The following is a 27,128-nucleotide window of genomic DNA, read 5'->3' as shown; positions in this document are numbered from 1 at the left end:
CAAATCTTTAAAAAAAAAATTCTTGATTTTCCAATAAACTTTTATAGGAAGACTTTTTTTTTTTTTTTTTACTACATCACTGCATTTTATTTGCATAACAATTCTGCAAGTAGGAAGGGAAACATTTTATCTCAAACGAAGGAAGTGACCAAGTCTTCTTTGGCATAAGGTAGTGACTGTCCTAGAAGTCACACTCGGGGCCAAAAGCTAGGATTCAGGACTTCAGGTCCGACACCGTTCTAGCCGGGGGCCGCAGGTGCAAGTGCCTGAGTGGAAGCAAACCTCCCTCTCTCCGTCTCTCTGGTGATCTGCTTGGGGACGGGACCTAGAGCAGTCAGACACTTCCCCTTGCTCGGGGACTGTCCTTTCACACTGAAAGCAAGCAAAGAAATGAAAGCAGAATTACGGAAACATAAAGAGCCTGTTAGTGAATCCTGGAGCCAGTCGACGTAGGTCTTCCATGTTCCTGGGTGTACCTGCATCAGATTATTTGACGCTGACCTCTGACTAAATTCGGACGTCTCAGCTAACAAAAACGCATGCCTAACATTACGATGCAGATATAAATGGGTTCTACTCTGTCCTGTAGGTATATTTTCCTTATACTGACACACTATTTATTTTGTTGTTGTTAGCCTTCTAAAACCAGCCAAATCCTACCCTCCCTGGATGAGTGGCAATGAGAAAACAGAGACTCCCTGTTCTCCCAAAGACAAGCATGGTGCTTCCTAAGGTCTCCAGGATACCCCGCGGGCTGGATGCGGTGCCCCACCAACAAAGAAACGCCCACTCTCTGAACCTCCTGCTGCGCTGCCCACAAGGGCGCCGGGCTGGGGACCCAGCGTCCCTCCCCGTCTGTGGCAGGGACACACACAGAGGGCCAGTGTGCCCGGGGAAGGATGGTTCCCAGCCGCTGGCCCGTCTAGCCTGACCGCAGCATAAGGGATGGAAGCCTTCGGGCCGGCTGTGGGCTCCGCAGCCTGGGCAGGAGGCGCAAAGCAAGAGGGCACCGGAGGACAGGAGCGCGGTCCCCGGGGAGGGGAGGAGGGCCGCGCGCATGCGCACCGGCGCCGCCGCCGGCCGGAAGCGCGGGGCCACCCGGCGGCTGCTGCGGCTGCCGGCGCCAGACGCCGCGCCGGCCGCGGGAGAGTGCGGGCCGCGACATGCGGCCCCAGGACAGCGCCGGGGACCCCGCGGTGCTGGCGGAGCCCGCCGAGGTGGCGGAGCCCGGGCTGCAGCCGGCTGCCGAGGCGGCCCCGGGCGCGGGCGAGGAGCCGGCGGCCGCCGAGGCAGAGGGGACTCCCGGCCGCGGCAGGTGCTGGCTGTGCAGTTCCTCGCCGTGCTGCTCGCACGCGGAGCCGGGTGAGTGCGCGCGGCGGCCTCACGCGGGTCTCTTCCCGGGGGCGGCAGCGCAGTGCCCGCCGCGCCCCCTTCCCCACCCTGCCCCGCGCCCCCGAGAACCCGCAGTGAGCTGTCTGTCACCGGGGAGGCTGCAAAGCAGAAGCCCCGTGCGCCCCTCCGGCGCCGGGACAAAGTTTCTGACTGTTGGCCACCCTGTGGGGATTCGGAGGCGAGCAGGACCTGGGGTCGGATCGCAGCCCTGCCCGGGGGCAGCGAGAGAGGCCCAGCCGAGGTTGGGAGCGAGCCGACCTGGCCGGTAAACCGAGCTCCCTGGAGGGGAGGTCGGGAAGCAGGCAGTCGTGTCCGTGTTGAGTGGGAGCCCCGGTACTCAGCGTGTTTGGGATACGAGGGCTTTTTAGCCACGCACGCAAAAGCAAGGCTTCCCTTGTTCCCGGCTCCCCCGCGTCCTCCCCAGGGACCCCCACGGACGAACCCTTGGGTTTGCTCACGCCCCCCTTCCACACCTGAGGAAAAGTGAGGCTCGGAACGGGGAGGGCTTTGGGTTTCTTGTTCTGTTTCCTCCGGCATCCGGCTTGGGTGGGTGAGAGGGGAGGCAGGTCGGGGCAACCGGAGCGCCAGGACCGCTTCCTGGCACGGCTTCCTAGAAGGAACGGGGGTGGGGGGGTGGGGGTGGGCAGGGAGACAGAGAGACAGAGACTCCTGTTGAGGCAGGTGGCGCTGTCTGCCTCGCCTCTTTGTGGCCTGCGATTTCTGTGCCTTTTACCCCCACCTCACCGCCACCCCCCCCCCCCCACTACCCCCGATTCCGAGAAAACCCTAGGAAGATGATTCTTGCTCCACTGCTGTCCTAAATGCTAACAGCAGTCATCAGACCTCTGATCATTTATGCATGAGCTGGTGCCTCCAGAGCAGGGGTGTCCCCACTGGGTTGACCAGATGTGCAGCCTTTGAAGGGGTGGGTTTCTCTCCTCACCTCCCTGTGGCTGAATGTCATTCTGGTGCTAGTGAGTCAGCCCTTGGAAACTCTTGAAAGCTTTCCCTGGGGCTGTGTGGTCAGGTGGCACCTAGCAAAATGGCGAGGGCAGTGTGAGCATCTAAGAATCTCGTGGACTCTTAACGTCAGAGAAAGTTGCTGACCAAGGAGATCAGATAATGTTCTGAAGATAAGATTTCGGTAAAAACTCCTTAACCCACGGTGCTGTTGTCCTTGACCTGTGGGACACTGTCATTTTCGCCTCTTGATCTGCTTGTCTTATTCAGCAAAGTTCATTCCGGTTGAGGTTGAGATTGCGACCTGTGTTCCTTACATTCTTGGAGGACCTGAGCACAAGGCACACAGCTGTCCTGAGACACCTCTCTGGTTTCCCCAGGGACAGTGGCCCTCAGACTGAAGCTGGGAGACATTGCGGTAGGCGAGTTCTGTAGGGTAGCAGTGTTCTGGGAGCAGGACCCAGGTTCTGTTTCAGTGAGCCTGGGAGTTAGTGGTAGAAGCTGTTACTCAGGTGATCCGAATTCCCAACCTGGTTTGTGAGTCACCAGCGTTGAGCAGAGGTCGGCGGGAACGAGCAGGTTTTCCGTTTTCTTTTAAGACACTTTCCAGGGGCCACTTAACATCATCTGAATTCTTTAGAGTTGCCAGATTAGTAGATAGTCTTGCAGTGGGATATGAGCAGCGAAACCCCTTACATAGGCACGTGGCTCTTAGGCGCCTCACTTGCTCATCTCCATGGACAGAAATGAAATTTTTATTCAGTAAGAGGTTGAGGTTTGCCGGAGTAGGATCAGTCCTCACTCTTATTAACAGATAATTGGGTTCAGCGAGGGCGTCTGGCATCTGTCCCAATCAGGAGGCATGAACCTGAAAAAATACGTATGCATGTGTTTTAAGGGAAGGGACCATGGAGCCAAGGGCGTACAGTCCCATTTTAAAAGAGTTGAAATACCACGTTAAAATGTTCCTGGAGACAAACTAACTAGCTTAGTTTGGAGAAAAGCCTTGAAATACAGACCAGGGAGATGTTTTTTGTCCTGGATCTTCTCAGCCTGTTCTGTCTGAGGGTGGAGGCTCTGTGCGTGGGTTGGGTTTCTTTTCAGAAAAACTGTTTAATTTGGATCTGAATTCTGAAATTTCAGAAGCCAAGCTCTGAGGCTGACCACAGCCCAGGCCTGTATTTTGTGGTGCTGAGCTGGGGAGTGTTCTGAAGCTCCCCGGTCCTGGGCTGAGCCACTGTGTGCAGTTGGGTCCTGCAGCATCTGGGCGCTGGAGTTGCGAGTTCCCAGCAGAATGCGGAGCACCGGGCCGCTGGGACGGAAGGGGGGCTGCTCGCTGCAAGCACTCTGTCCCGCGGCGCACCTCAGGCAGGAAGGACCAGGGCGCGGCGGCCCTGAGAATGGCGCCTTTGACTCCAAAGGTCAGGCCGTAGACTAGCTCCAGAAATGCTGCAGCATCACACTTTGATCTCCACTGGTGGACGAGGTATCTAAGTGACGTGAGGACATTGAAATATATTACCTGCTAGTTACACGTATCAGAGAAGGTCATTACAAATTATTATGCAACACTGGCCAGCAGCTGAGTAGCACACTGTGTATTCCTGTAGTGGAAGGGGAATCCTAGGTCCCCACAACTTTTGTGTGTGCTCCCCTGCGGCACCACCGTGTCCTTAACGGAAAAGGGCAGTTGTCTTTCCTTCTTATCCCCCCTGCGTTTTTGTATTAGTTTCCCAAAAGGAAAAAAAAAGGATACATTTGACAGTGTGTGGCCTATCTTTTAGGATGTTTTCTGCTTACCCTGCTTCATTTTGCTGTCTGAAAGATAGAGGAGTGAGATTAAAAGCAGATTCTACTCTTAGGGCAGGAAATTGAAGATTTAGGAAGTTGCTAAGAAGAAGTTTTTTTTTTTTTTAATAAAAATTTATTTTATTTATTTGAAATTCACAGAAAGATAAGAGATCTTTCACCTGCTGGTTTACTCCCCAAATGGGTGCAGCAACCAGGGCTGGGCCAGGCAAAAGCCAGGAGCCAGGAGCTTCATTTGGGTCTCCCACGTGGGTGCAGGGGCCATCCTCCACTGCTTTCCCAGATGCCTTAACAGGAAGCTGGGTCAGAAGTGGAACAGCTGGGACTCGAACTGGTGCCCATATGGGATGCCGGCATTGCAGTTGAAGGCTTAACGTGTTACATCACAATGCCAGTGGCCCCAGCAGAAGTTCTGAGTTCACGTCATTTGTCATTAATTTATTGAGTACTGGATGCCCTGGAGAAAGCAGGCATTTCCTGGTTCAGGTCAAGCCAAGAAAGGGGGATTAGGTAGGTGGCAGTGCTGTGCAGAGCACATGAGAGTGAAAACACTAGACGGGCCAGCCCCCACCCATAAAGAGTCTGTGCTCTAGACAGGTACGTTGTGAACACGCTACCTTTAATTGGCAGTTCAGAGTAACCCAGCAGACAGCCTTCCCGGTGCTGCTGCTTGCAGTAGAGGTAGTCTCTCCAGTCCTTCACGAAGCTCTCATCATCTTTCAGTCATCAGATATTTACACAGGGTCTTCCATGTGCCAGGCGCGAACGAGGCAGCAGAGACCCCAGCCCTGGAGGCGCTCCCAGGCTTGCGGGGCACAGTCAGGTCGTCTGCCACCATGCAACAGCGTGGTGAACTCTCTTCCAGAAAGAGCCCTTGCTTCCTGCAGCCACACTCGCAGTGAGACCATGCCACGTGTTAATCCTGTGGCAGGGTTTTTCACTGGCCACCGGACAAGTGTGTCTTTAAGATTCCCCTCACCCACATGGCAGGTGTTCTACTCTGGACTCATAAGGGAGGGCTGACTCTTAGGCGATCGGTTTGGAGGGAGAAACAGCATTGATGAAATGCAGCTCTAAATCCTTGCCCCTGCTGCGGATCTTCTCCACGGGTCAGGTGGTTCAGGGCGGGAGAATGAGCGTGCCCAGGAGGTGAAGTGTGTTTCCCCTAGCTGTTGACACTGTTCCGGTTTTCTAAGTGAAAATGCTAAAACGTGCACTTGGAAGTAAGGACTAATCCGAATTTGATCTCTTTCAGAAGCCAAGAAGAAAGCAGCATGTCCTGGACTTGGCTTGTTTTACACATTATTGTCTGCCTTCCTTTTCTCAGTGGGCTCTTTATTTGTTAAAAAAGTGCAAGACGTCCATGCTGTAGAACTTAGTGCATTTCGATGTGTGTTCCAAATGCTAGTTGTTATTCCTTGCTTAATATACAGAAAGTAAGTATTTCTTAACTGCAAAGTAGACGATTTTAATAAATGTGTGTCAGACTTTTGCCTGAATTATTTGCCATGTAGTATCTGCTTTATCAGATTTAGGGATTTAGTTAGGTACCACCCCCATTGTGCAAACAAAGCTTGCAGTGTATACATGCCCCTGCCTCACCCTACCCTGCATATGAAAGAGACAGAGTGAAGGAGGGGAAGTAATAGCGTGTCCTTATGCTGGAGCAGTCTTTACGTAGAACACGCTCTTGGCAGGGCAGACAGAGGTTGGAGTGATAACACTTAGGTCTTCTCCAAGGGTAACCTTGAGCAAGCCCTTTTTAACTGCTTTGGTATTCATTGCCGCATTTGTAAACTGGAGGGCGTGGTACTGGGTGTACCTGACCCTACAGGGTGGTTGCAGGGCCAAGTAAGAATCACACTAGGTCGGAGTGCTCTGTGTAGAATGTAATGGCAATTTTATTCCCTCCTCTCTCTACTCTCTCCTCGCTCAGTCCCCCTCCTCTCTCCTTATGTATGCCCCACCTACCCCACCTCACCCTCCCTGATTAAAGTTGTGCACACTTCAGACTCTGGCAGGGACACCAGCTGGGGCCTTGGTGGCTGTCTATCTTTTTTTCTCTCTTTGGGCAAAAATCCTTAACCCCCAAATTAAAAGCTTCGGGCACTTGTCCCCAGAGTCTCTTTGTATCTCATCACACAGTCCAGATTCACTTAGATTCATTTCTATCCATATCCTGAGGATTTGGTGGAGAAAGTGAAAATCCACGAAGGTTAATGTCAGAAACTTCTGGGTACATATGTAGACACGTCACAGTTTTTTAGGAAATGATGGTAAAATTTCACATTTCTGTAAGAGGCAGCAGGGCCCTAATCTGTTTTAGTCCATTTTATGTTTCCCTGTCACGAAAACCTATTAGTTTCTCAAAGTCTGGGCCAAGTGTGGCCGGCCATGCTGACTCAGAAGCCCAGAGGTGTGTATGTCCAGCCTACCTGACACCCTCACGACGTCTGGCCCTGGCACAGATCGGGGCGTCGCACCCAGTCAGGAGCTTCTCCAGAGGAGGTGCTCCATAAATATTTAATTGAAAAGAGACTGAGTTGCAAAAATTACCCCACCACAACACTACACGTGCTTTTGCAGTGTTGAATTCTTTCCTCATGAGAACAGTGAGGAAATGGCTAAATTTTAGAATTATTTCACCTTTGATAGAAGAACTCACAAGACCAGGAACGGACTGGGCATCCTTACACAGCGCAGCTGAATCTTGAGATTCTATTTATTATAAAAATCACACATTTTGATATAGTAAGTCTGGGGAAATTATGGATGAGCCCACCTATTAAAGTATAACCATATTGACATTTATTATCCTATTTGTCTTTTTTTGCAAGCATATGTAGATATATATATATATATATGGGGAAATATTATCTGTGTTACTGAGTTATAAGTATATTATTTTTATAGTTCTTTTGTGCTGTTTTTGCTTATACTGTGAACACTTTATTGCCATTAGCTATACTTAGGAAATATTTATAAAAGCTATATAGTATTCAGTTGTGGATAGTACAACTTACTATTCCCTTATTTCTTTAGTAATTTAAAAAAATGTTTAATTGAAACATCTAACTGAAAAGCAAATGCCAAGTTCATTTAATATGCATTTCTTCATTTGAATTTACAGAACTGGGTTTATAGGCCCAAAAGGTCAACGAATTTTCCTCATTCTCAGAGGACTCCTTGGTTCTACCGCCATGATCCTAATATACTATGCTTTCCAGACAACGTCCCTCGCCGATGCCACAGTTATCACGTTTAGCAGCCCAATGTTTACGGCGTTGTTTGCCTGGATATTTCTCAAGGAAAAATATAGCCCTTGGGATGCTCTTTTCACCTTGTTCACGATCACTGGAGTGATCCTTATCGTGAGACCACCATTTTTGTTTGGTTCCGACACTTCGGGGATGGAAGAAAGCTATTCGGTCCATCTTTTGGGAACACTAGCAGCAATTGGACATGCTGTGTTTGCTGCAATGACTCTAGTTATCCTAAGGAAAATGGGAAAATCTGTGGACTACTTTTTGAGCATTTGGTATTATGTAATCATTGGCCTCATGGAAAGCACCATCGTCCTCTTCGTAATAGGAGGCTGGAGTCTGCCCGACTGTGGGCTAGACAGGCTCTTTCTCATACTCATCGGGCTCTTTGGTTTGGGGGGTCAGGTGTTTCTCACAAAAGCCATTCAGATAGAAAAGGCAGGGCCCGTGGCAATAATGAGGACAATGGATGTGGTCTTCGCTTTTATCTTTCAGATCATTTTCTTTAACGATGTGCCCTCGTGGTGGACAGTGGGTGGTGCTTTCTGTGTAGTAGCCAGTAGTGTTGGAGCGGCTGCTCGCAAATGGATCCAGAATTCCAAATGAAGCGTCACTGCTGAGCCCTGTGTTTTTCTCAGACACCCCGTCACCTAGTCAGACACAGCACACACATACACACACACACGCACACCTACACCTGAAAAATCTGCATTTATTCATTGATTTCATCTAATAAATTTCAGAAATAAAGTACCATTTTTGAATATGATATGTCTTTTATTAGTTAAGAATAGCTAGTCTGTTTGGCTTAGCAATTCTGTGTTAGTTTCTGTTTTGATTCAGGCTCCTTTTCTGTTGTGTGGTATCGGTAAGAGGAGAGCTCACTATTTGACTCTAGTAATATATGTAATTTTAGAAACATTTTTGGTACTGACGGGATATGGGTGGGGAGGAAATTTTAGATTTTTTTTTTTAGCATTGCAGAGCCTAAGAAACCTGTTGACCATGCTGCTATAATTAGTATTATGTTGGCAGTTCATTTGCAACGTTATTCCATTTAGGAGGCCAAAGCTGAAACTTAGAATAGGTGCCTAATGAACAGTGTTAATAGTACAAATGCATTGGCCTTATTTTTGAAGATTTTATGAATAGTTAACCGTACTATTAACTCTTATTTGTGCCTTTTCATTTTAATGCCAGAATTTTTATATATTTTCTAAAAAAGTCTTGAAATCACCAAAGTTGGCTAAATAGTTTTCTGTTTCAGTGGCATTTTAGTAACTGAGGTTGTCATTCTGTTATTTTAATTGTCCTTTTTTTTTTGAAACACCACTAAATTTCCTTTTACACTCTAAGATTTCAGGTCTTTAAAAAAATCACCAAAGTTGGCTAATTGTTTTCTGTTCCAGTGGCATTTTAGTAACTGAGGATCATTCTGTAATTTAATTGTCCTCTGTTTTTTGAAACTGCACTAATTTCCCTTAACACGCCAAGACTTCAGGTCTTTAAATAAAAAGAAAGAAACCTTAGTACGGCCAGTGTGCACATTTCCATCCTAAAGTGTTTTCTTCCCAATAGAAGTGTGATTTTGTATACATTGTCTTTGAACTTACTCTGTGATGCCAAATACAGTTGTCTCAGGATCTTATTAGGTTGAACTGTGTGAAACTGCCAAAACTTTGCCATTTCGACTTACAAAAGCTATCGTTTCACAAGGTTCACCCTAATAGATAACCTCTCTTACTGATTAGATAAAATACTTAGAGAGTTTTGGGCTATTTTAAAAAAACTTTTTAGAAGTCTAGTAATCTGTTAAACTTATTTTATAGCCTTTTTCCTCTATGAAATTATATGTGATAATGTTTCATTTTATACATTAAATACACATACCTGTAAATCTATGGTTGATTGGCGTTTGTAGTTTCTTTCATAGAAAAACATCTGTTAAATTCTAGTATATCAGCATGATGTTATCGAAACTGCATCATGATGCTAATGAATTTGAATAACACGTTTTGTATCTGGAACTTCAGCGGGGCACTACTCTATGTTTAAAGAGAATTTAATATCTAGGAAAGCTTAGGGGGCTAATCAGGGTGCAGTGAGTACTTGCAAATGATTCCTGTCACAGTGAACCCTTTATCGATGAGGGTATAATAAACGCCAGCTTTTACCATGTCAGACAAAGCATCTACTGCTATCTTTTAAAGAATTACTTCATTTGAAAGAGTTACAGAGAGAGGTAGAGCCAGAGAGAGAGAGGTCTTCCATTCTGCTGGTTCACTCCCCAAATGACTGCAATGGCCAGAGCTGAGCTGATCCAAAGGCAGGAGCCAGGAGCTTTTTCCTGGTCTCCCATGTGGGCGCAGGGATCCAAGGATTTGGACCATCTCCCACTGCTTTCCCAGGCCATAGCAGAGAGCTGGACTGGAAGAGGAACAGCCGGGACTCCAACTGGTGCCCATATGTGGGATGCCGACGCTGCAGTCTGGGGATTTAACCCACTGTGCCACAGCATCGTCCCCTCTACTATTATCTTAAGCCTGCAGAGTTAAAAAGATTAGAGATTTGTTTGTTTTTTCTCATCTTCTTATCACGATTCTTCCAAAGCAAGCAAGAACTTGGGTTTCTGGGATTTAAGCCTTGGTGAGAAAGGATCTTTTCCAGTAGTTCCATGGGGGAGATTTTTGGCTTGTTTATTTTATCTAATACTTTCTACCTGAAAGGTTCTTTCTTTCTTTCTTTATTTTGACAGGGATTGCTAGACAGAGAGAGAGTTATAGACAGTGAGAGAGAGACAGAGAGGTCTTCCTTCCGTTGGTTTACTCCCCTAATGGCTACTACGGCTGGCGCTGCGCCAATCTGAAGCCTGGAGCCGGGTACTTCCAGTCTCCCATGTGGGTGCAGGGACCCAGGCACTTGGGCCATCCTCCGCTGCCCTCCCGGGCCACAGCAGAGAGCTGGACTGGAAGAGGGACAACCGGGACAGAATCCGGTGCCCCAACTGGGACTAGAACCCAGTGTGCTGGCGCTGCAGGCAGAGGATTAGTCAAGTGAGCCACGGCACCAGCCGCTACCTGACAAATTCTAAATGAAGTCTTTAAGTGAATTGTATCATAACTTAGGCCTATCCAAAATTTTATAGTTTAGACTTCCAAAAGCAACACTCTGCGAGTATCTTAGATAATTGTGGAATCTGCATTTTGGAGCTCAGATATCTCAGAAGCCCTTTTGTGGGAGTCACCTTCCATAGATTGGAATTGTACGAGACCTAGCCAAGTTGGGTTCCCTTGACCTTCTCACATTCCTTAGCTCCGTGATACAGAGGGAAAGGAAACCACTTCTTGGTTACCCATGCTGAATGAGCTCTCAGGGACTGCTCTCCCAGTGGTTTACCTTGCACAGTCAGAGAAAAACGTCTGTGACTTTGAAAGTTAAAATTGCTTTGGATCCGTATACTAGAGACATATGTTCTATCTCAACAGTGAGGCTCAAGTACGTGAATGTCACGGTAAATGACAAAAGGTGGAGAAAACGTTTCTTCCAACTTTTACAGGGTATGATTCTCAAACACTTGTAATGCCCAAGGTATACACGAGGGGATGTATTGTAACAAATATGGTTGTGTATATTTTGCAAAGATTATAGTTTCTATATCTTGAAAAACTATTTTCATAAATTGTTTTTATTTTGTAAGCACTAATAAAATCATATGGAAAAAGCTATATGTTGGTTTTTCTGATTATAGAAAATGTCTTAACTAGTATAACTCACTTCCATTTTTATATAACTTATTTCCCTTTTCATCCATATACTAGAAATTAATTTTCTATAGATTGACTCCTGGTAAGCCGGCTGGGATGTAATCTCATTTCATACTGTTCACCTGTCCCTGTTACCCTGTCAGATCAAACCCAGTGCCTCCAAGATAAAGGCACTGATCTGTTTTCAATGAAGTCATCATTCTTCCAGCCCCTCAGAGCTTGGGGTGGCTTTGAACTCTGCTTTTCTTCCCATAGCTCTCCTGTTACTAAATCCTGGAGCCTGTCTTACAGATTCATTCTTTCCTCACCATTGGCTACCATCCTAGCCCTAGTCCAACACATACCGCCTCACACCTGGGATCTCTCAACGCTGTCCTAATTGGGTTACTTGCTTCCAGACTCTTCCACTGTAATCCTTGTCTCCACGCCAGGTTAGCCTTCCCCAAACTTGCTTTCAGTGGCAGTCTGGTTCTCATGAAACCACAGTGATGCCTGTTATATACCATCATTTCCAAATTCTTCATCTGGACGTTTTCCCACTTCTCCGACCTGATTTCCCACGGCCCAACACAGAGTGGATGTTCAGACCCGTCTTTTCCCTGACTTCCCTATTCACCAACAGTGGCCTCTCTGTGTTTCCTGTTCACCTTACCTTCTCTTACTCCCCTTCTGAAGCCGATTAGCCTCCTGTGGCTCAGCTAAAGCTGTCATTTCTTCCACCGTCTCTTGCTTCTCTTGTCCATGGAATCCACTTTAGAAGAGGGGGCGAAGCACTGAGTAGGGGTCTGAAGAGCTGAGTGTGGTTTTACTGTTTCCCAGCTGGGCAGTCAGCCCGTGTACCTGATTCTTTTTCTCCTCATTTGTCTGATAGATTAGCGCTTTCCCAACCCACCTTAGCAACGAGTGCCGTAGGAGGACCCGAGGACCAGAGAAGGAATAAAAACGTTACGTATCGAACTGTGGTAAATACCATGGAGTTGTACTCACCCTTCACAAGGGAAGACCTTATCGGCTCCTCCTGGGGCTGACTCGAGGTGACAGTAGAACACATCTTTGGGGATGCAGACCCCATTCAGCCCCCTGCTCCTCGCACAGAACTCTGTTGGACAGCTTTGATGTCCCGCTGGTCGGTCCATGTGGGACCGCCCAGGGGCACGAGTCCTTTTATGCCTAAGTGTTGCCATCTTTCAGTTGCTGTTGGCTTTGGTCCTCTGTTGAGTACTGCACATGGCTGAGTGGGGGAATGGTCCTGATGCTGTGTATTTCTCATGCACGAGTCCCTGTGCTCAGCGTGCCTCTTCTAACCTCTGAGCTGATTATTCAATAAGCAGTCTTGTGAGAGTAATCTAAAGAGATGAGAACCAGACGTCCTTGCTAAAACCATGACCTCTGATTAAGCGTGTATGGATCCATGGTCAGTCGTGGGCATTAGAATTCGGTTATTGGGATATAGGTTGATCATTAAAGTGTGACCTTCATCCCAAGCACACCCTTAAAGGTCCTCTTGTTACCTTCCAGCAAACCCAATACTGCTGTCATATGTACCCACTCTGTGTGATGCCCTATCAGGGACTCCGATCCACAAGGGAAAGACCCATCTAGGTTTTAGTGTATTTGAACACTAAGTTTGGAAATGGAGTTGGCAGATCCACTCAATGAGAGCCCATGAACTTTGCCACTGTCTCACCTCCTGGAATTTGGGAGGTGGGGCTTTATAGCAGGAGGGTAAGGAGCAACCGTATCTGGTATTAAGACAGGGCAGGGAGTGCTACCACAGCAGCCCAGTGCACAGGAAGGGTTCTGGAATTGTCACTACGAGGGGAAAGAACCTTCCAGTGAAACGTTCGTGACTCTGGAAACCACCTGAGATGAATACCAGCAGGCCTAACATCAAGCGAAAGAAGTAGCCCCGATTTGTGAGGAAGGCCAGGCTGAGGTCAGGAGCGCACAGATCTGCATTTGAGCAGAGGTGGACGTAGGCAGGAGAATGTGTTCAGGTGAACGGTGCACCATCAAGGTGGCACCGAAGGTCAGGAACACTGTGGTGCAGTAGAAGTGAACTGAGAGGCCAGGGCTGGAAGGAGGCCCGTACCTGGGGATGTAAATACGTGGCCATGCCTACAGGGGTTTTTAATACCCTTGACCGTGATTTGTAGGGTAAGCTCTGGGTGTCAGGCATAGCAGAAAGATGGAAACTAACAATATAGCCATATTGGAGGTTTGGGTTTTTTTTTTAAGATTTATTTTATTTATTTGAAAGGCAGAAAGAGAAGGGGAGATAGAACTTCCATCTGCTAGTTTGATCCCCAGATGACTGCAATGGCCAGGGCTGGTCCATGCTTAAGCCAGGAGCCAGGCATTTCACCTGTGTCTCCCACATAGGGACAGAGGCTCAAGCACTTGGGCCATCTTTCACTGTTCTCCCAGGCACATTAGCAGGGAGCTCGATAGAAGGTGGAGCAGCCAGGACTCAAACTGGCACCCATATGTGAATGCCAGTGCTGCAGGTGGCAGCTTAACCCATGATGCCTCAATGTTGACCTCAGTGGAGATGTTCTGTTTATAGCACATACTACCATGTTATTATGAGAATTTAATTCAAAGCCTAATCTTTTCTCTCTTGTGATGTTCTCTCTTGGAATGGAGCCGCATTGCTATGAGGAAGCCTGGGCCACGTGGAGAGGCCAACACGGAGAGGAACTGCAGTCCCCAGCCTCAGCCCACGTGTGCTTCAGCTGACAGCCGGTGCCAGCTTGCCAGCCATGTGAGCGCACGTGGGGCGTGGATCCTGCAGCACCCAGGTGAGCCGACCCAACTGCTGCTCTGTGGAGTAGACAGGACTCTCCCTCCTCCTACACTCTGCTCAAACTGCAGATTTTTGACCAATAAAGTAATTGTTATTGTTTTAAGCCGCTGAGAATATGAATTGAAAAAATACAACTGTCTTGAATATGTACATACCAGATTACACATGATCTCAATTATGTAAAGTAAAACATTTCAAAACAACATCAGCAAAACATTGCACATTTTCAGAGGCTTTTCTCATCTTGTGACAGGTAAAATTGGCAAAAATTAAATATATAGGAGTTAAGTATAGTAAAATACAAGTTTGATCTATCTAAACCAACTCTTCAGAGGTTTGGGAACCTCTGGGAATCTTTAAGGCCCTTTCAGGAATTTGCAGCTTCAAAAGTATTTTAATGATAATACTGAGAATGTCATGGACCTGCTTTCTCTTGATCTCTTGTCAATAAGTAGTGGAGTTTTCCAGAACTACAAGCCATGTGCTGTTGCAACAGCTTGAATGTAGAAGCAGATAGGATCCAACGTCATCCATGAAAGCCCAATTTGCAACAATATAAAATAATGCTATTCTTCTTACTAATTTTTTTGAAATAGCTATCATTTATAAAAATGTTAGTAATTTATCTGAACATAGAATTGTCTGTTAATATTTTTAAACTTTTAATATTGCTTCCAAATACGATACTATCCATTTAGCACAAAGAAACAAAAGTTCTGTAGAACCTTCCGTAATGTTGAAGAGAGCAGAGGGCTGCAAGACCAAAAAGTTTGCCAACCACAGATTTGTTAAAATTTTTATTTATTTATTTGAGAGGCAGACAGAGAAAGACCTCCCACCCACTGTTTTTGTTTTTTTTTTTTTTTGACAGGCAGAGTGGACAGTGAGAGAGAGACAGAGAGAAAGGTCTTCCCTCCGTTGGTTCACCCTCCAATGGCCGCTGCGGCCGGCGCACTGTGCTGATCCGAAGCCAGGAGCCAGGTGCCTCCCCTGGTCTCTCATGCAGGTGCAGGGCCCAAGCACTTGGGCCATCCTCCACTGTACTCCCGGGCCACAGCAGAGAGCCGGACTGGAAGAGGGGCAACCGAGACAGAATCCAGCGCCCCGACCGGGACTAGAACCCAGTGTGCCGGCGCCACAAGGCGGAGGATTAGCCTATTGAGCTGTGGTGCTGGTCCCACCCACTGTTGATTCCCAGAATGCCCCCAGTGGCTGGGGACTGAAGTGGAAAGCAGGGAATTCTATCCAGGTGTGCCATGTGAGTGGCAGTGCCCCAACTACGAGTGTTAGCAAGAAGCTGGTGTCAGGAGCCACAGCCTGGAGTCTCACCCAGACCCTCTGATGCAGGATGCATGGTCTCAACTGCTAGGCTAAAAGCTGCCCCAAGAAGCACAGATTTTTGTTGGGTTTGAAGCCTTAAAAAACAGAGATTAAACTTTTCACCAAATCTGCTGACTCGCAGCTGACTAACAGTTTATAAGTGAGTAACACGTCTAATGTGATGTCCGTTTAGAATTGGGAAGTAAACAACCCTACATCCATAGAAGAATTCCAAGCTACTTCCCCAGGCACTATAGCAGGGAGCTGGATTGGAAGCAGAGCAGCCGAGACTTGAACCGGCACCCATATGGGGTGCTGGCATCACAGGTGGTGGCGTGACCCACTGCATGGCATGGGCCCCATGAAGTGCATTTTCTATGACCTTTTTGAAAAGACCATCACCCCGCCCCATGCGTACATGCACAGAAAGATTTTTGTTGTTTTCATTTGAACTGTCACCTGGCTTACCTTGCTGACCCACTTCCGCTGCTTCCTCTATGGATAAGGCGTAAATTCCCATATGCTCCCTGATGGAAGAAAATACAAAAGAAAAAACTGAATTTCAGCATTAAATATTTGAGGGGCCAATGCCTTGGTGCAGCAGGTTAAAGCCCTGGCCTGAAGCGCCAGCATCCCATATGGGCACCGGTTCTAGTCCTGGCTGTTCCTCTTCCAGGCCAGCTCTCTGCTGTGGCCTGGGAAAGCCGTGGAGGATAGCCCAAGTCCTTGGCACCCGCATGGGAGACCTGGAGGAAGCTCCTGGCTCCTGGCTTCGGATTGGCTCAGCTCTGGCCATTGCGGCCATTTGGGGAGTGAACCAGTGGATGGAAGACCTCTCTCTCTCTGTCTCTACCTCTCTATGTAACTCTTTCAAATAAAATAAAATAAATCTTTAAAAAAATATGAGAGAGAGAGAGAGAGAGAGAGAGGCAGCTCTCATCCATTGATTCACTTCCCAAATCCTTGCAACAGCTGGAGCTGGGCTAAGACCAGAACTGGAAACTGGAAACTCAACCCAGGTCTCCCATCCTGAACTATCCCTGCTGCCTCCCAGGGTCTGCATTTGTAGGAACCTGGAGCCACAGTGCGAAGTGAGCCCAGGTACTCTGCTGTGGGGCATGGGGTCTTAACCACCAGGCAGATGGCCTGCTGCAGTGTCAGCGTTCATATACAAATATATCATTGCCTAGCTCTGGTCAGTGTCCACCTGTCTGCAGCACCAAAGCAGTTTTTGCTTGGAAATGTCACTAACATTACTCCACAAAGTCCCATCCAGGCCAGAACTTCTTGGTCTTATTACTCAGTCCTCACTGACTCTGGTGGGGAGGTCAGCTGAGGACCACGTTCCAAGAGGTTGACTGGAGTTAACCTTCCTGGCACATTCCAGTCCCCTCACTAGTAACATTCTAGGAGGCGGGGCCACCAGGTTTGCCCAACCCCTAATGCCTCACCTTTCCAATACCTCATGGGGTAGAACACGGGACAGAGCTTCACTGTGTGTTTGTCAGTGTAGTGAAAGGATTGTTTCCTGACCTCAGGTTTTGGAGGTGGGTATGCCCTCCTCCTGCCTCCTTTCCCCTCAAGTGGGAAGAGCTGAATGAGGCAAGAGTCAAAGATGATGACAATATTGCATGTTTGTTTTTATTTCCTCTAATCTATGACTCTGTATTGATGGAGCACTAGCTATGTACAATCACAGCCAATACAAATGTTGGTCAGAACTAGAAGTGGGTATGACGTATGCATGCTGTATAATCAGTTTGCATGAGCTATGGCAGAACCTAGACTGGAGATGGCCTCGTGAGTCTCTACGTAGCACAGCTTAGAGCTCTGCAAAGTCATCTAACTATCATGCAGTGGCTGTGCTGCCCCTCACCGTCTGTGCCTTGAAGGGGCTTTGGTTCGAAGGCAGGCAGAGGAGCAGTCTGCAGAGCCTGGTTCACAGTACTTGCAGACCGTAACCAACTCCGGCAAGGACCTGATGGAAAAGGCCAAGGCCCCTGAGCTCAGGCCCAGGCCAAGGCCTACTTTGAAAAGACACAGGAGCAGCTGACGGATGCCCTTGGTCAAGAAGGCTGGAACTGATCTGTTTAACTTCTTGAGCAATTTCATGGATCTCAAAACACAGCCTGCTGCCCCGTGAGGGGGTCTACACCATTGTCTTCCAATTCCAGCTGGCCCACGGGCCAGGCCTGCAGCCCCCTCCTTGCCTATCCCTGAAATACACACACACACACACACAAATATATATGTATTTGCAGAAGTGAAGCCTGGGCCAGCTGCATTCAGCCAAACTTCCCTAGAAGTTCTAAGAATGTAAGGGTGCAGTGCACCCATCAGAAGAAGTGTAGGCCAGCCTTGGGAGCTGGAAAGGAAAGTGGTCCTGGCAGCCCTGTGTGCCCCCGAGGAGATGAGAGGCTCCAGGATGGTGAGTCTGCAGCTTTTCTCCCTCAGGTGCCCTGAATAGCGGAGAGGAGTCTGGAGGCAGAGCCGTAACCACAGCAGAAGTCACCACTACCCCCCTGCTGTGTCCTTGTGAAAGTTCCTGTCCTGAGTTTTGTGTTCTGGCTCTTTCCGTCCTTGCACCAGCCCTGTGTATTTCCCTCGTTTTATTGAGGAAGCAGCACTTGGAGAAGTGAAGTGACTGTCCGAGATCACGCAGCCAGTATGAAGGGTCGTCCAGTTCATGGAGAGTGTGTGCTGTGAAAATGCTATGGATGGATTTCAAAAATGTTTGCACTCAAATAAGCTTATCTTTTATCCCATTTTCCATGAGCTTTTCCAAGTGCCCTCATGAGTGTCAGAGCCTGGTTCTTCAAACCTGGGCCAGCAACCAAGTCTCCACTCTTCACTGCTATTCTGCTGCCCACCAAATTCTGAAGCTACCCCCATCAGTCACAAAACTTCTTTGAGGCTTTCTGCTTTTTGTTTTTAATCCATGCAATTTTTTTTGCATGCTGGTTAACAGTGTATCTGTGAGATTTGTTGTAAAAATAGCATTGTAAGTTACCAATTCCATTATTTCACTTTTTATTTTCCAAGTCTTTGGCACCCTAGGAAGATGCCTCATGTTTATCCTGGGTTTGTGTGCCTGTGGCTCCAGGGACTGTCAAACTCCACTGGAAGAAACGTGGCCCAGTGACTAAGCAAGCAGGCAAGTCCTTACGCCACTGAATATGATGACTATAAAATCATCACCCCTCATTGCTGGATATTCATATGTCAAGGAGCCACGCGACTGTAATTTGCTTCTCATGTACTGTAAGTGCCGAAGAGAGTGAGCTAAGCAGAAGACTAAGCACCGGGTTCCCTTGTAAGTATTATGTTTCCCATTGTATAGTAATAAAATCGGTACTACTACACATATCATATTGTGTGTCTCTGGCGTTTGTAACTCTTCTCTGAGAGGGGATGTATTCCCAGCATCTTCCAACTTTTCTGAGATAATATCCTGGTTTAGAAGAAATAATTTTGCTAGCTGCTCTAATAGACAACCCTGAAAATCTCAGAGGCTTTTAAAAAAGGCTTGTGGGGCCAGCACTGTGGCGTAGTGGGTTAAGCTACCACTTGTATTGCCAGCATCCCATGTGGTACCATTTCAAGTCCTGATTGCTCTGTTTCTGATCCGGCTTTGTGCTAATGCACCTAGGAAAGCAGCAGGGGATGACCTGAGTGCTTGGGTCCCTGCAAAAAAGAGACCTACAAGAAGCTCCTGGCTTCAGCCTGGCCCAGCCCTGGCCATTGCAGCCATTTGGGGGTTAAAGATTTCTCTATCTCTCCCTCTCTCTGTAACTCTGCCTTTCAAATAAATTTTAAAAAAGAAAAAAAATGCTCATTTATGTATGTTCTCCTACTTAAAAGAGACACACAGAGAGAAAGAGCAGTCTCCCAGTTACTGATCCACTCCCCTAAGTGCCCAAGAACTCCACCTGGGTCTTTCATGTGGGTAGCAGGGCCCCAAGCACTGGAGCCATCATCTGCTGCCTTCCAGGTGCATTGGCAGGAAGCCAAATCTGAACTGGAGCAGCTGGGCCTCAATGCCAGGCACTTCAGCATGAGTATGGGTGTCCCAAACAGTGTCCCAATACCTGCCCCCACAGGTGCTTGAAAAATAAAGATTCTGTTGTTACTGTGTTACAAGATCTATTTTATTATTTACTTGAAAGGCAGAGTTAAAGAAAGACACACACAGAGAGAGCAAGTGAGAGCGCACCGGCTACTGATTCACTCCCCAAATGCCCATGACAGCCAGTTCTAGGCCAAGCCAGGAGCCAAGAACTCCCTCTGGGTCTCCCGTAGGTGGCAGGGACCCAGACATTTGGGCCATCTTCCACTGCTTTCCCAGGTACCTTAGCAAGGAGCTAGATTAGAAATGGAGCAGCTAGGACTTGAACCAGTGTCCATATGGGATTCCAGCATCATAGGCAATGGCTTAAGCTGTGTATCACAATGGCAGCCATGAAAAATGAGGTTTTATTTGGTAATTCCTTGCCAGTGTGATGTAAATTGTAATCTCCCCACAGTGTTTCTCCTTTAAGCGGAGACTCTGGCTCCCAGGCTCCCTCCAACCTGTGATCCTGACTTCTCTAGCATGTAACCTCCAAATTTGCTAAGATTTTATGTTCACACAGCGTTGGTCATAAAGAACATCACTTGCACTGATATCCCTTTGACTGTAATCCAACTAACAATGAGAGGTAGGAAACGAGAGTTTCCTTTGTGCTCAGGAAGTAGGAAAGAATGAAGAATTTGGTGAATATATAGCATTATCTCTGCCATAATTCCCTTCCTTTGGGGAATGGCCCAATTCCCTATAGTTTTGGTACAGCTGGTGTTACAGAATCCTACCCACGGGGGCCTAAGAAGTGGGCAGGTCCCTGACGTGAGCTCCAAACAGATTGATCTCCAGTCAGTTTGAGTCGAGCAGAGTTGCAAGAGCAGGAGGTACACCCTTGTGTTGTGCACTGGCAGGGCTCAGAGAAATGGGCCCTGGGTGCTGGCTCTGGGGTTCCCACGGCTACACAAGGCTCTGTGTCCCCTGGATGCCCAGCTGTCCAGCCGTTCTGTCAAGTGTGAGATCCCCACTCTCCTCCTAACTAATTCCCTACTTGTGACTGTGTTAGAATTTGTTTCTGTTACTTACACCCAAAATATCTCCATCCATGCCCAATATTTGCTGCTTTATGCTGAGCAATCAGATTTTCACCCCATTGTGTCTCAGCCCTGAGCTGTGATGATTTCTTTGGGAAATGCCTCCCCAATGGGATGTGCAGCCTATCTTTTCCTGAGAAGTTCTGTCTTCTTTCTTGTCTCTGATCTTTTAAGCACATGGAAAAAAGTGAGAACTAACACAGTGTTTACAGCCAAATAAATGGTGACGACAACCTAACACTGTCAATAGGGTGTCAGGTGGGGTGCGCAATGGAGTCATACCCAGGCATGATTTCTAAAGAAAGATTCCAGAAAGCAACTTGTCCACCTTTCTCACAAACGATAATCAGGATTCTGCAATAGCAGCATCTGATAGAAATGTGATACAAACTGCATACGTTTTGTTGAATTTTCTGCTAGCCATATTAAACAGTGTGAGAAGAAACAGGTGAAATGAATTATCCTATTTAACCAAATACAGCCAAAATATCATTTCAACATGTAATCAACATCAGCAATTATTGGGCTGTTTTACATTCTTTTGGTCATACCCAACTTTCAAAGCTTGGTGTGTAATGTATAGTTACTGTACAACTCAATGGAGACCAGCCATTTTTAGGCACTGAGTGACTCGTTACCACATCTGATGACACTGTCTAGAAAGTGCTGGGAAAAACACTGGTTATAGCAGGCACCACTTCGTGAGCCCTGCCAGGTGCCAGGACATGGCAAATCTTACATTTTCTCTAATTTGATTCTTTGAGTAACCTTTTGAGGTGGTTGGTATTTTCTCTGTGCTACAGGCGAGAAAGATAACGATTAGGGGGCTGAAGAGAATTGTGGGAAGTCACAGAACTGGCAAAGAATAAAGAACAGAGCAGGCCACACATGAATTTGTTTGTCCCAGAGCACTTTCTGTTTAATCCCACGTGCAGATACAAGGAGGTGAATTGCCTTGGGACTTCACCCCAACGGCCCCAGATCAGGGAAGGGCCTGCGCAAAGCTCAGAGGAATGGCTGTAGTCCCCCCAGTAGGGTGTGTAGCCGTACCTGCTGTTCCTTGGGAAGGCGAGAGGCACCTAACACCCAAAATAAAGAAACTGAAATAAATGCTAATAGATCCCCTCGAAAAAAGAAGAGAAGCCATGGTGAGGTGGTAGGCAAGGCAGAACCAAGAGGGCAGCCACACCCTTCCAGAAAGGGGAGTGAGCCTGAAGAGTAGTAACAAGGGGCAGAGTTGGAGATATAAAAAAATCATAAACCTGGCAGTAGACATTTGATCATAAAGTGAGTGGAGCGGATTCCACAGGCCCTCCCTGTGAGGTTGCCTTTGGGTGGCGGAGGCAGCAAAGGAGGAGGAACCAAAGCCCGAAGGCAGGATTGACCTCAAGGACAGGCGGAAGTGAGTCAGAGAAAGACCCAAGGTCAGGAGGAGGTGGAAAAGTGCCACCGTCCACACACGGACACGAGATCACCAGTCTCTGGCAGGCTCCACGTGGGCCACCAGGGGAGACACAAGTGCTTATATGTGTTCAGTGAGAGCCACAAAAGCTAGAGCCCATAAAACCCATTCTCAGTGACACGAGAACATCATGTGAGGTTTATTAAATGGTTCCATGGCACCTTTTCTACACTTGGTGTTTTCGCTTTATTTAAGAAATGGCAATAATGGATAGTCATCGTCTGGGTGGCTCTTCTTACCTTTTTTTCCCTTCATTTGGCAGATTTAAAAATGATCAGTTTTATATTGGTCTTCTAGTTTTATTATGTTTTTTTTAAAAATTCAATGATATATAAAATCCAAACACCACTGCTTAAAACCCCATCCTTTCTCATAGGTATTTCATTTTGTTTGTCCCTGGTATAATTTTAACTATATCCCTGATCCTACCTCCATGCCCCTCAGCTTATAAATATGCTCAGATGTCTTTGGATCAAACCTAATCCAGCAAAACCTACCTTCAACTCTTCTCCCTCCTTCTCCAGTTACGTGTGAGCACCCATTTCTTCTTACCTGCTGTTCTTTCCTCAACCTGCCAACTGTTGTTTTTCCCCACTTTTTCATCGTGTCAATTGAATATTAAACAATGGTGCAATTGTTTTTCTGCCCACGAAAAGAGGAATAAAAATCCGTTATTCTATTTTAATGTTTTCCCTTCTGATTGAATCACTACTCAAAACAGTATTGCTTTCTTCCTATGAATCCCCTGGGGAGGACACAGTAGTAGAGATATAGTGTGTGTTAAATGGGTTTTTGTTGGCTACGCTGGAAACTTAGTCAAGTTACTATGCATGTGTGTAAGACAAAAGTCATGTTCCAAACTGGCTTCCAAATAATCTTTGCTTTTCTTCTAAGTTTGTATGCAGACATAATTTCAGAACTACAGAAACACTGCAAGAATTGTACAAAGAATTCCCATTACCTTTCACCCAGATTCCCCACTCGTTGAGAGAGTCGGTTGAAAAGGCAGTGCCATTGACTCCTTGTTTTCAGAGAACAGAACCTACCGTCATGAACCACAGCATAAGGACATTTTGGGCAATGACAGACTGTATATGCGTGGGTACTTCAAGAAGTTCAAGGAAAAAATGAATTAAAAGATAAGTTTGGGGACCAGCATTTAGTCTAGAGGTTAGGATGCTGGTTAAGACATTCTCATGTCATATCTGAGTACCTGGGTATTATACCCAGCTCCAGCTTCTTGCTAATGTGGACTCTGAGAGGCAGCAATAATAGCTCAACTAACTGGGTTCTTGCCACCCATGCTGGACACCTGGGCTGAGTTCCTGATTCCCAGCTTCAGTCCAGCCCAGTTCTGGTTGTAGAAGGTGTTTGGGGAGTGAACAAGCAGATGGGAGTGCACACACTCTTTCTGTGTCTCTTTAATAAATAAATAGTTTTAAAAAATAGCATATTTCATCTTTTAAAAACAGCTAAGTTGGGGCTGGTGTTATGGCATAGCAGGTAAAGCTGCAGCCTACAGTATCAGCATCCCATATGGGCGTCTGTTCAAGCCCTGGCTGCTCCACTTCCAACCCAGCTCCCTGCTAATGGTCCGGGAAGAGCAGCAGAAGATGGCCGAGGCGTTTAGGCCCCTGGCTTTGGCCTGTCTCCACCCTGGCCTGTGGAGTGAACCAGAGGATGGAAGATCTCCCTCTCTCCCTGTAGCTCTTTCAAATAAACAAATAAACCTTTAAAATAATTTTTTTAAAAAGATAAGTTTATTTTGGTACAAAAAATTTTGAAATCCATGCATAGTGTTTTTCATAATATGCAATTTCCACAAACTTTTTGAAGACGCCCTCATACTCATGGATTTCAAAATCCTTGCACCAAAGTAAGCTTACTTTTAAAAATTATTATTATTTTCTTTGAAAGGGGGAAGCCAGACAGATCATCAGAGAGATAGAGAGAGAGAGATCTTCGTCTGCTGGTTCACTTCCCAAATGCCTGCAACAGCCAGGGCTGTGTCAGGAGGCTGAAGCCAGGAGCTCAGAATGCAATCGGGGTCTGCCACATGGGTGGCAGGGACCCAAGTACTTGAGCCATCACCTGCTGCCTCCCAAGGTGAGCACCAAGTAGATAGCTGGAATTGGAATGTAGCCAGGGTTAGGACCCAGGCACTCCACCATGGCTTACAGATGTCCCAAACGGGCACCAAATGCCTGCCTCCTAAATTTGTGTTTTAATTTCATTTTTCCAAGAACTTTTTGAAGTGCCCTCATACAGTTGATCCTGTAAGATTATTATGGAGCTCAAAAATTCCTACATCCTGGTAACATCGTAGGGCGTGGCCATTGTAATGTCCTAACCCAATGCATCATTCACGTGTTTGTGGTGATGGTGGTGTAAAGCCAACAAACAAAAACAAAAAGAACCATGTTTAGGAGTGTTTACATACACAGATACCATTGTGTTGCCTTTGCATGGAGAACTCAATGGAGAACCACGCTGTCCAGCTTGTAGCCCAGGAGCCAGAGGCTGCATCCCCTGACTACAGCTTCTAGCCTCAGTGTTGTAGGTGATATGCTCTAGGTTTGTGCAAGTATGCTCTGTGATGTTGGCAGTGACAAATCACCTCATGCTGCCTCTCAGAGTCTGTCCCATTAACCAAACATGACTGTGAGAGCAGATATGTATTTCATACATACATGAAAGGGAGACACAGAAGGAAGAGGAGGAGGAGGAGGAGGAGGAGGAAGGCCGAGGTAGTCTATTTACTGTATGGAATTGGCTCATGGGGTTGTGAGGGCTGGCAGGTCCAAAATTCCGAGAGGGAGCAGACAGGCCAGGAGTTCGGTAGAAGTTCCCGTGGCGGTCTCGAGTCTGCATTTGTTCTTGTTGTTCGGCTGCTGTTTATTGTCACACAGGCTCTACAGCAACAGGCCTGGAGGGGGCCGTGCTGGGGGCTAGCGGAAGGTGGAAGCGGGGTGTTGTTGGCAGGGGAGCTGAGTGGGGTGGGGACACAGCGAGCACAGTGTGCATCGTGGGAGTGGGGGAGGTGCACCCCTGCGCCAGATGAGCATCTGCTGAACCTGCATCTGCTGCCTGCCTCGAGGCCCTGCTCTCAGCTCATGACCCCAGGCCAGGGTTGGGAGCTCTCCGGCTACCACACTCTACAGGAGCTGCACAGTGCATGCGGAGGGCATGTCTCCCTGTAGGTCAGCTCTGGGCGCCTCGGGTCCTGCCCTGGGGTCCTGCCCTGCTCCTGCTCCTGGGTGGCGCCATGAGCTGGGCATCCGGGCACAGGCAGTCCCACCCGGGCCTGGTCTCAAAACAAACGTGGTGTTCCAGCCCACCACCACCACCACACTACAGCCCCAAGTGAGCACTGCTAGCATTGCTGGCCTAATGAATAGGCTGGGGGAAGGGATGGGACAGGGGCTGGAGGAGCACCTGCAAGCCATCACCGCACCAGCAAGTCGTGCATGGTGTTGGTGAAGCCAGAGCAAGAACGGGGTGCCCCACCCCCTCCCCAGCACAATAACTACATCTCCCTTCTTAAAGAAGTGGGAGGAGGGGGAATGCACCTTGCCAACATTCATGGCCAAGTTCACCCAGAGGCTGACATCCTCAGCTCAGGCCTCTTGGACCAGGTCCTTACATGCCAGCGGGAAGATACCACGGTACAGGTGGGCCTGGTGAGCTGTCTGGTGATTCCATGTCAGCAATGATGGGGGCACGAGGGTGGTATCTGGCCCCTTGGGGAGCAGACCTGCCAGACTTGGTCAGCACGATTATGGCTCCACTGCGGCACTTGAAGGAGGCCTCCCCGGTGCCCATGGGGTCGCAGCCTCTGCAGCCCCGGCCATCCAGTGCTGCATGGACAGCCTCCAGGGGGTGGACACCGTTGGCCATTTCTCCAGAGACCATGATGTGGTCTGCTCCGTCCTGGACCGTGTTGGCCACATGGCTGCCCTCGGCACTGGCGGGGCGTAGCTTCCTGATCCTGCTCTCTAGTGTCTGCGTGGCACAGATGCCAGGCTTCCCAGCACGGCTGCATTGCCCGATCATCATCGTCAGGGCAAAGAAGACCTTCTCTGCAGGAATCTCAATGCCAGCGTCACTGGGAGCCACCGCAGTCCCGTCGCCGGCCTCCAGGGTCTTGTGAAACCTGCTCATTCCCTCGTGCGTCTCAATTTTGCTGATGAGCTTGGTGTTCTGCCCTCTCTCTCCCAGGATCTTCCCAACTTCACGGCCGTCGTCCGCCCTGTGGGTGAAAGAGGCAAACACCCTGTCCAGATCCTGCTCCTCCCCAGCCTTCAGATCCTGGATGCCCTCTCCTGACAGGGCAGGCAGGTGCACAGCAGCCAGGGGAAGCTTCACGCCCTTCTTGCTGCCCAAGAAGCCACCACTCTCTACCTCGGTCTCCAAGATATAAGGACCTTTCTGCTTCGCCGGCAGAGAGAGGAGGCCATCAGCCACCCAGACCTTGCTACCCCGTCCCCCACCTGGCACGTGTGCTTGCAGTCCGTCCGCAGTGTTCTTATCCAGCGTGATCTTCACGTGGCTCCCTTCAGCTCTGCCTCCACGGTGCTGCCTCCCTTCGGAGCCTTTGGTGTTCAGAGCCACCGCGCCGGGCAGGTAGAGGATGGGGTTGGAGGCAAAGATTCCCAGGGCCGTGATGGTCTCGACTTGGTACCCGCAAGTTCTGAGGGAGAGGTGCACGCGCGCCACATTCATTCCAGACTTCATCGTCTCCTGCGGTGTCTCCACCGATCGGGAGGCAGGGCCGAGGGTACAGATGACGCCCGTGTTGCGGGCCGTGATGGGCGGGAAGTCGATACCCAGGCGGCACATGTGCTCCAGGAGCGTGTCTGCCGTGGCTGCACGCAGCTGCGAAGTTGGAATGAAGCCGGTCCGGGCGGGCTTCAGTGTGGGGCTCCCACGTGGCTTCTGAGGTCCTGGGAGCCAGGAGACTCGCTCCTGCTCGGTAGCTCCACGCGCACGTCTTCCGCTCATCGGCATCCCTCTGTCAGGTCTGAATTTTGTAAAAAAAAAAAAAAAAAAAATGGTGTTCATCTTTGCAAATGCACACTATTCCAGCTATGTTGTATGCGATGACCTATCGATGCCTTGAAAATGTAACTCCTGAACACCACCTGTGGCTCAATAAAAAATTCTAGGCTGGTATACAATTTCACTTTCAAATAGTGATTCAT

The 27,128-nt window shown here is 48.1% G+C and overlaps 2 protein-coding genes across 2 annotated transcripts; one reads left to right on the top strand and one right to left on the bottom strand.

Annotated features, from left to right (window-relative positions):
- The first annotated feature begins 1,163 nt into the window (after window positions 1-1,163).
- SLC35G1 (solute carrier family 35 member G1) lies at window positions 1,164-11,136 on the top strand. Its single transcript, XM_062214361.1, has 3 exons — window positions 1,164-1,362; window positions 5,417-5,597; window positions 7,292-11,136. The coding sequence occupies exons 1-3, from the start codon at window positions 1,164-1,166 to the stop codon at window positions 8,028-8,030; spliced, it is 1,119 nt and encodes a 372-aa protein (XP_062070345.1). The 3' UTR covers window positions 8,031-11,136.
- On the bottom strand, window positions 9,395-26,928 carry LOC133775779 (pyruvate kinase PKM-like). Its single transcript, XM_062214279.1, is given in 7 exon segments — window positions 9,395-9,469; window positions 11,533-11,737; window positions 11,841-11,939; window positions 15,783-15,841; window positions 19,807-19,891; window positions 25,447-25,632; window positions 25,634-26,928. Coding segments are annotated over 7 exon segments (2,004 nt in total).
- Window positions 26,929-27,128: the final 200 nt, after the last annotated feature.

The sequence above is a fragment of the Lepus europaeus genome, chromosome 17, assembly GCF_033115175.1.
Source record: "Lepus europaeus isolate LE1 chromosome 17, mLepTim1.pri, whole genome shotgun sequence".
Classification (NCBI taxonomy): Eukaryota; Metazoa; Chordata; class Mammalia; order Lagomorpha; family Leporidae; genus Lepus; species Lepus europaeus.
The sequence above is the reverse complement of the archived record's forward strand: the minus strand, read 5'-3'. Positions and strand labels throughout refer to the sequence as shown.